At 45.3% G+C, this 10110-nt stretch overlaps 1 protein-coding gene across 1 annotated transcript; it reads left to right on the forward strand.

Moving 5' to 3' along the window:
* The first annotated feature begins 1603 nt into the window (after positions 1 to 1603).
* LOC147963466 (uncharacterized) lies at positions 1604 to 9860 on the forward strand. The gene is made up of 4 exons (XM_087526640.1): positions 1604 to 1798; positions 2047 to 2128; positions 2210 to 2264; positions 9758 to 9860. Exons 1-4 carry the CDS (start codon positions 1646 to 1648, stop codon positions 9858 to 9860), a joined length of 393 nt encoding a protein of 130 aa, XP_087382766.1. The 5' UTR covers positions 1604 to 1645.
* Positions 9861 to 10110: the final 250 nt, after the last annotated feature.

The raw sequence follows: 10110 nt of genomic DNA on the forward strand, positions 1-10110 counted from the left end.
GTAAACTATCTGCCGGGACATTAGTTTCTGCCGCTAAAATCACATTAGGGCATATGAACTGCCGGGAGAACTTGAGCAACAACAGCGCTGTAACTGCCTGTACATTTTACGGCCCAAAAACTGCCTGGAGAACTAAATTTCGGCCCATAGTCTGCCGGAGACCGCCTTTGCCGTGAGACCCAAAAGCCGGCCCTAAGCGCGCGCCAACGAGAAAAAAAGAGCACGCGACTTTGGGGGAATTTTAGGCCCAAGAAGAAATAGACGCGCCAGCCCTCTTGTAGTCCTGCTCCACCAGACCGCATAACCCTAAAAAAATAAAAAATCATACCGCATCTCCGCCCCCAAATCCACGCCCAATCCCCTCCACCAGACCGCCGCCGCCACCAAACCTTCCCACCGCCGCCGTGCACTACCGCCCCCAAATCTTCCCACCACCGTCGCGCGCTGTCACCCCCAAAGCTTCCCACCGCCGCCGCGCGGCCGCCTTCCACTTAGTCCAACGCTGGCATAGCCCCTCACCACCGCAACCCCTTTGCCGCCCATAGGAGTGTAAGGCCTCCGCCCCCAACCATCCCACCACCGACGGCAGCTCTCCAACCGAGCACTTTCGCCGTCGCCCTCCATCATGGCAGCCCCTCCGCCCCTCCGCCGCCCCCAACAACCAACCCACTGCTGCCGACCACTACTGTCCACTATTGTCGTCGCCTCACTTCATAGCGGCACTGCCGAGCACCCGATTGACACGGAGCAGCACCGTCGTCGCCGAGCCACCCCACCGACGGCCACAATCCTCGCCACCAACCTACTCGCGCACTTACTCCTCGAGCAGGCCTCCCCGAAAGCTTCACCGAGCACCAAGCCGCGGGTCCGCTTCCTCCACACGCGCCCCCGAAGCAGCAGGTCATCAACCCTCTCCTCAACATCCTGTCTGTGGAATTCACTGGCTCCTATACTTCATTTGATAGGTGAGATGTTGCAATTTTTGTGCCCTTTTTTTGTTCTGAATGTGCCCTCCTGTACTTCAGCACTGAACTATTCCGGCAGTTAGAACAAATCAACAGTTTGTAATTGCTTTGATATGATAACAACGAAAAAACCATGAACCAGACATGTTTGAAGGTTGTTTGGTTGTCTAAAAACAATCACTACTACTGTTAGTAGCCCTTTAGATCAAAGGACATGTACTATTGGTGATTAACAAGTGCATACCGTAATTAAATTGGTTGACACCTGACTGTTTAGTTGAGCTTTGGAGGTCATTTTAATTTGAGATGAAACAAAGCTAATTATTTTAAGTGTTTGTTTGTTTTGTTGATGCACCTACTACCATCTTTGTTTGTGTTTTGTGAAATACCATATGTGGACAGAATAGGTGCTACGCTTTTATGATATAGATGATGACATTCTTACTGCTATTTTGGTTATTGTATTTTCTGAAATGACATGTTTCAGTTAATTATATTCTATTGTGTGATGACATTCCTTCTCCGTATAGTATTTCTTGTTGCCTGTACTAGATACGGACGATATGCATTTTTGTTACTAGATTTTTTTCCTTAATAGAAGTATTCTTTCTTTCTCATGTTAGGCAATCTTAGTGAAATTGGTCAAGAATGGATAAGAGTGGGATGGGGATTACGTTGAGATGCTCAATCTTAGTGACCATGATGAGGTTCAACCTGATGATGTTCAAGAGGAGATCGACCTAGATGATTACCATGAGATGCTCGAGTTCTTAGGTCCCAAACGACTAGAGATGTTGATGAAATCCCAAGTGACGGCATTGAAGAGCATGAAGGTGCGTAGCTCTAAAATCTATGTATATAGGCTGTTAGTTAAATGGATGATACCCAAGTAACTATTTTCCATGTTTAGACCATGAGTTCGATCAAGAAACGAAGGGGAAGAAGGAAAAAAACACTAGAATGCACAATGTGTATGATTTCTGGTATAACTTGCCCCTTTATCTCTCGACGACTTGTAGTATAACTTTCCCCTTTATCTAATACATCACCCTTACACTCTCCATTTACACTTGCTTGAAAGCATATGTACTATGTTGTGGATGACAAACTGAAGTATTGGCTAATGGGAAGCACTATGATGTATCGCATGGCCATACAAGCATGTGAGCTTTTGTTCTTATGATTGAACTTAACAATTACTATCATGGTTGATTGCTTAAGAAGCTTTCGTTCTATGTATGCAGTTGGAAGTGGAAAAGTCCATGACGAAAGCAGGAATGCGACCACAAGCAAGCTCAGGTAATATGCATGTTTCTTTGAGATCAAATCTTATTCTAGTATGCTAGCTGGGCCGTTGAGGTAGAGTGGTAGGCGACATAATCATATTTTGTTTTTATGTTTGTATGTTTCCAAGAAATTTCATGCACTCGATTCTGTACAGTACTGAAGTTTACAAAAGAAAAATATTTCATAGAGTAAGTATTATGCTGAAATCTTTTACGTCATTCCTGGAGACTCGGTACAAATGTTTATCTTAGTAAAAAAGGAAAGATTCAAACTGAGCATGTTTTGCCTACACTACTAGGAAAAGGGCTACTAATGGCGCACCGGTTTTGCCTACTAATGGCGCATCACTAGTGCGCCATTAGTAGCACGCCACTAGTAATTTTTACTAATGGCGCACCACTGGTGCGCCATTAGTATGTAACAGCATGCGCATTAGTGTGCCGCCCGGGGGGCCATACGTAAGCATGGCTTTGTCATACTAATGGCACATTCTCTGTTGATGCGCCATTAGTATCCTTTGGCATACTAATGGCGCACCTGGTGGTGATGCGCCATTAGTATGAATATTTGGTTTTGTTTCTTTTCTGATTTTTACGCAGGTTATAAAATATATTATTAGACAGAATATAAAATATATTATTAGACAGAATATAGACAGCAACATCAGATTCATCGAATACAATAGAAGATTAGTCTCCGAATACAATTCATCATATTAGTCTCCGAATTCAAAAGACCGAACAAAGATAAAACATTACAAGTCTCAAGACCGCGAGTATCGAGTTTGTCGGAAGTAATACTAATCCTAACAAGTCCTACTAATCATCATCATACAACTTCTACTCGTTATTCATAACAAGTCATACGATCATCATCTTGATAGTCTTCGAACCAACCCTACTTAATTGTTCATCAGCACATGATCATCAGTATTAGGCAGGACCTAAATACCCTATTTAAGCTAAAATAGCATAAAACAATATAGACCCTGACTCTCCATTATGGAGAATGGAGAACATCCTGTCTCCAATTCTTGCGCTTCGCTTCCTTTTGCTTCCAAGAAGCTCCTTACGACTGTCCGTACATTTTTCCATCCTTTGATTTTCTTGTCTCCACTTCTTTTAGAAATCTCGTATGGACAGTTGAGATTCGTAGGATGACCTGGCTGTATGTTCAAAACATGAACACTACCTTTCAGATACATCATATGAGGCACACAGTTCTCTGGGATTATCTGTTGAAAAACATAGTAATAACTTCATAGTTAGCAATGATGTACTAGTTTTAGAAGTATGCAAAAGATGCACGGATGTCGTAATAGTAAAAATCTTACCAGGGTATCTCCATGGTAGTGGGCGACGGAGGAGCTGCAGTGGTGGGGGCTCGGGGGCGCGGGGCCGGCGGCACACGTAGGGGCGGCGGCGTCGTGGGTCGTCGGGGCAGCGGCCAGGGATTGGCGATGTGAGATGTGAGATGGGATCGGCCGGGGATTGGGGCCGAGATTTTAGTCGGGGGAGGTATAGCACTGGCGCACCACCTAGCGGTGCGCCATAAGTAAGTTTTTTTTCTGATAGCAATGGCGCATCCTCCTCTGGTGCGTCATTAGTAACTTTTTTTCTGACAGCAATGGCGCACCCTCCTCTGGTGCGCCATTAGTAAATTTTTTTTCATTATTTCTTGTTGCATCTAATAATTTGTTTTTTATCAAATTTGTTATTTTCATGAGGACTAGAACAGAAGATATCATCAAATTTTTTTTGAAAATATCATCAAATTTGTTTTTTTATTTTTAATTGAAAATATCATCAAATTTGTTATTTGAAGATATCATCAAATTTCTTATTTCAAAATGTCATCAAATTTGTTGGGTCGGCGGCGGTGGAGCGGGGGGGTGCAGGGGGTGCTCGGTGGCGGTGGAGCGGGGGGGGTGCGGGGGGTGCTCGGCGGCGAGGGGGATCTGGCGAGGGCGATAGCTATCGAGAGGGAGGGGGATCGAGATCGAGTGTCCTCATGAATATTAAATATTTTTTCATATTGAATACAATCGATCTTCTGTAGGCCCGAGAAATATTTTTTCATAATACAAAAATATTCATGATATCAAAAAGTGCCCGAGAAATGAAGGCTACAGTTTAAATACAATCGATCTTAGCTAGCTATCTGTTCACAATCTTCTTGCCCTTCTTTTTCGCAAATGGAGTTCTTCTGTGGAACGGACGTCCTTTAGGTAGGGTGGTCCTGCTTCTTCTTGTGGTGTATGCTGCTACTTCATCGTCGTCGTCATGTTCGATCTTCGGGTCGCCGTACTTGTCGAAGTCTTGCTCATTGGCTACTCCATCCATTCCGATGATCTTCCTTTTTCCTCTCCTCACGACAACACGACTGGGCTTTGACAGATCGGTAATGAAGAAGCATTGGTCCACTTGTGAAGCCAGTACCCATGGCTCATTTTCCGCGGTGACGTTTGCGCCCGCGGTCTTGGATTTGCCTTCGGGTATAACCATGGTGGTGAAATACCGGTCTTCTTTTAGGACACTCTTGGCCCATCTGACACGGAACATCGGGACCTTCTCTCCAGCGTAGCTCAGCTCCCAGATCTCCTCGATCCTTCCGTAGTATCTGTCCTTGTCGTTACCGGTGTAGGATTCCATCATTACCCCGGAGTTCTGATAACCATCGCTCTTCATGTCCTCGTCCTCGGTGTAGAATGTGTAGCCGTTGATATCGTACGCCTCATCAGGTTGTGCTCGGCGCCCTGTGACAAGGCGAATATGAGTTGTTCTTCCGCGGAAGAATCCTCATGTAAAGGGTACGACAGAAGCTTCTGCTTGAACCAACGCGTGAAACATGAGTTGTGCTCTTTGAGTATATCTCCGTCCGTCCTCTGTTGGCCTCGGTCATTGTACGTCTTCTCAATAAAGGTTTTGTGCTCTACCACCCAAGGATCGACCACGTCTATGTGTTGTAGCACGACTAGGTTTGCTCTTTCAAAGTCGGCGAGTCGACCCTCGAAGTCGACATGCATTTCGCAGCGACCCTCACGGTGACCCCATCCAGCGAGCCTGGCGAGGTGCCTGTTGACAGGCAGACCAACGGGGTTCTCGATGCCTAGATAATTCGTGCAGTAGGAGATGCACTCTTCGGTCAGAAAGCCCCTGGCTATACTTCCCTCTGGACGTGACATGTTGCGAACGTATCCTTTAATGACACCATTCATCCTTTCGAACGGCATCATGCTGTGCAGGAACGTCGGCCCGAGTTGGATGATATCCTCCACGATATGGACCAGAAGACGCACCATAACGTCGAAGAATGCGGGCGGGAAGTACATCTCAAGCTCGCATAGTATCGCCACGATCTCTTCCTGTAGCCTTCTGAGTTGCCTCACGCCAATCGACTTCCGAGAGATGACGTCGAAAAAGTTGCATAGGCCAAATAGCGTTTCACGGACGTGCGCGTCCATGATCCCACGGATTGTAACTGGAAGTATCTGCGTCATCAGCACGTGACAGTCATGAGACTTCATTCTGCTGAACTTCTGCTTCGCTGGGTCTAGGTATCTGCTTATCTTCCCTGCGTAACCGTAAGGAAGTTTTACTCCTAGGAGGCAGGTGAAAAACTGCTCGATCTCCTCCTGACTTAGAGTGAAGCACGCGGGAGGGTAGTCATTTCTGGTCTTCTTGGCCTTTTTGCCTTTGCGACGACTTTCTATGTCCTGCTTCGCCTCATCATCATTATCATCATCATCATCATCATCATCATCATTAGCGTGAAGCTCCTGCCTGATGCCCATTGATTTCAAGTCTTCCCTTGCTTTCGGCCCATCTTTGGTCCTCTCTGGCATGTTGAGCAGGGTACCAAGCAGACTCTCGCACACGTTCTTCGTGATATGCATGACATCAAGGCTGTGAGGCACACGGTGGATCTTCCAGTATGACAAGTCCCAGAAAATAGACCTCGTTTTCCATACCTTCATCAGCGGCTCTGGCGCCTTTCACTTCTTTCCCGGCTCTGGCGCCTTTTGCTTCTTTCCCGGCAGTGGGCAGTCTTTCCAATTTTTCAACAGATCGTCTATTTCCTCGCCGCTCCTCATACACGGGCGTTTTCGGGGTTCGGTTTCACCGTCGAACAGATCCTTGCATTTCCTCCACGGGTCATCGTCGCGAAGCCACCTTCGATGTCCCATGAACACGGTTTTCGAAGACCCGGGATCTCTATCTACCTTGCGATACGTTGTGTCATCCATGCACCTTACGCATCCAGAAAATCCGTGGACTACCTGCCCCGCGAGATATCCGTAACCGAGATAGTCGTGCACCGTCGTGAGCAGTGCGGCTCTCATAGGGAAATATTCTTTCTCTGCGGCGTCCCACGTATTGGCTGGCGTTTTCCACAGCGTGTCTAGCTCCTCCTTCAGCAGCCCCAGATATAGATTGATGTCGTTCCCTGGTTGTTTCGGCCCTTCAATTAGCATACTCCTGTGAATGTACTTCCTCTTCATGCACAACCAGGGGGAAGGTTGTACATCCACACAAACACAGGCCAGGTGCTATGTGTGCTTCTCTGGCTGCCAAATGGATTGACTCCATCGGTGCTCGCGCCCAGCACGATGTTGCTTGGATCCTTCCCAAATTCTGGGTATTCGAAATTCAACGCTTGCCACTGGCTCGCATCCTTAGGGTGACTCAGCATCTTATCTTTTTTATTTATCTCCGAATCATTTCCGTCATCTTCCCGCTTCTTCTCCTCCCTATCCGCGTGCCAATGCAGGAGCTTTGCTACCTTAGGGTCCGCGAAATACCGCTGCAGACGAGGAGTGATCGGAAAGTACCACACCGATTTTCGAGGAGCTTTCTTCCTCTTCTTGTATCGAGTGATGCCGCACACCGGACATATGGTAGACTCCGCGTGCTCGTCCCGATAAATGATACAATTGTTCATGCACACATGGTATTTCACGTGCGGTAAATCCAGAGGACGCACGATTTTCTTCGCCTCCTCGAAACTGGTCGGGCACTTGTTCCCCTTGGGAAGACGTTCGTGCCAGAATGACATGTTCTCGTCGAAGCATGCGTCGGTCATTTTGTGTTTACCTTCATCTCCAAAGCCATGAGCAGTACTTTCAGGCGGGTATCCTCGGGCCTGCATCCTACATACAATGGAGTAACCGCGTCTATCTCCAGTTGATCCGTCTTGGCTTTCTCTCGGGCGGCAGCTCTTGCGTTATCCGTCTGCTTGAGAAGCAGCTCTTGAATATGAGGGTCCTGCACCCAGCCTCCATCGTCGTCTGCTCCGGCATCTTCATCTTCATGATCATGCCCTTCGTCTTGATCTTCCTCATCATCATGTACGACATCTTCTACATGATGACTGTGTACAGCATCACCGCCGTGATCATGTCCTGGAGATTCTTCGTCTTCTCGCCCGCCCTCGCCGCGGTGGTACTTGTCTTGTTGCCCTTCCTCATTTCTTGCCCGGCCCCGGCCATGGACGACTTCATAGTCATCTTCATCACCTTGCTACCGATAGCCATCCATGAAACCACGCAAGAGCAAGTGGTCCCGCACCTGCCCGGAATCCGGGTCTGCAATAAGGCTCTTCAGCTTGCATCTTCGACACGGACATCTTATCTCCGTCTCGTTCTTTTGAAGCATCTCGGCCTTCGCGGAGCTAAAAAACCTATTCACGATGCCTTCAGTCATCGTGCGGACCATGGTCGCCTGCGGGGTAGAGCAAAACGATATTTTAGAACCAAGAAAAAATTTGGCATGACCTTCCCTAAAAATAGGACCAAAAAGAATGCATAGTGCCAAAATTCTCGCCGAAACGGAAATGAATCAAAACATTCCGGCAAAATATTGGCAACTATCGCATTTCAAATACTGGTACCTTCAAACACAAACATATATGCAACACCACAAACATACATAGATCTAGCTAGGCCACAAAAAGTGCATGTGCACGTTGTCGGAGCAAGCTAGGGAGAAAAAAAGTAGATCTACATCATGAAGATAGCTTTCCCCTTACTTACCTATGAAAAAAAGGTAATTTCACCACTTAATTTTGATGAATCTATGGTGCAAATGAGGTGAGGAGGAGGAGGCAGCCGAAAGCTTGGAGAAGGAGGTGAAGGGAATGATGTGGGGAAAGTGAGTGGGTAGGTGTGGGGCTGTCAAAAATATCTTGTTGAGGTCCCAGGTTACTAATGGCGCACCACAAGGGAATGCGCCATTAGTAACCCTGGTTACTAATGGCGCACCTGCAGGCGGTGCGCCATTAGAAGTTTTGCAAAAAAGTAAAAAATATAAATATATATACTAATGGCGCACCGTCTAACAGTGCGCCATTACTAGTTTAAACTAGTAATGGCGCACTGTTAGACGGTGCGCCATTAGTAGTTTTGCAAAAAAAGAATAAGAAAAAAATTACAGTAATGGCGCACTCACTGCCAGGTGCGCCATTACTAGTTAGAAGTAGTAATGGCGCATTGTCTATCTGATGCGCCATTAGTATGTATGGAAAAATGAAAAAAAATGTAATACTAGTGGCGCACCCTGTTTCTGGTGCGCCATTAGTGTCTTCCACACTAATGGCGCATCACCAACAGGTGCGCCATTAGTATATAGTAGTGGCGCACTGCTTACCTGGTGCGCCATTAGTATCAATCCTATCTATAGCCCTTTTCCTAGTAGTTCTATTTGAACATGAAAGACTTTTGACTGTGAGTTAGAACTCAATGTTAAACTCTACTATACAGTACAGAATTTCAGACTTGTTTTGGCGTATAAAACTGATCCTCATACCAGTTTTGGCTTGCTAGTCTGCTAGAGGGTATTATCTTCAATGAACTCTATTAAAAACAAGCTAAGATGCATGAGATAGACAAAGAAATCTATAATCAATGGTTATTTCATGAGTTTCTTTTTCCCTATGATATAGAGAAACCAATAACCAATGGCCTTCCCTTGCCTATTTGTACAGAGGTTTGCCTATTTGTACTACTGTACAATGTATAGTACAGAGTTTTGCCTACCTGTATACTACTGTGTTTTTTATAGTACAGACTTTTGCCTATTTGTACACAGTTTTAACTATTTGTTCAATATAGTACTGGATAGAGTTTTGCCTATTTGTTGAGTTTAACTCGGTGCAAAAAAAGATTCGAACTCAGAGTACTATATTAACTCCAGAGATACATGTTTAACTCAGGTTTAGTCATAGCTTTCACTAGTAAGTTGTAATTTTTTTAGACTAAGCAGCTTTTGCAAGTTCATTGTACAGCTTTTTGTTTTGCTTATTTGCATGAAGATTTGTTTATGTGTACTTCAAACAAATCTTTCTTGATCTATTGATGTAACCTTGCTTGCTGTGATGATGAGATGCTGCACATTTAGAAGAGTTTTATTTATGTCGACGAGTTAAAAACTGAAGCATGTCAAAATCTTTAATGTGCTAATTTAAAATCTGAAAAAAGAGCTCCATTTTGAGTTTTCTATTTGTTGCAGATTTCCCTACAGAGTTGATGGAGCTTTGGAAGATCTTCAATCTGCTGAAGAGTTGGGAGATTTGGAAGATCTTCAAGCTAGTGAAGATTTGGTAGACCTATAATTAAGTTCGTAGAGTGATTATGACACTTGCTCTGCTCATTTTGCTGGTTGTTAAGCCAGTATATGCTCATTTTGCTTATGTGACACACCCTAGAAACATATGTACTCCTTTTGTGGCACACATTTAGAAACATGATGTATTGTACCTTTTGTGGCGTGACCAACTTATACATATGGTTGTTATGTTAATTTATCGAATCAACTTTAAGGTTCTGGGTGAGGGCTGCATTCTACTCTGATTGAAGTGTATG

This window comes from Triticum urartu, chromosome 6A, assembly GCF_056163025.1.
Source record: "Triticum urartu cultivar PI428250 chromosome 6A, HENAU_Tu73, whole genome shotgun sequence".
NCBI classification, from domain to species: domain Eukaryota; kingdom Viridiplantae; phylum Streptophyta; class Magnoliopsida; order Poales; family Poaceae; genus Triticum; species Triticum urartu.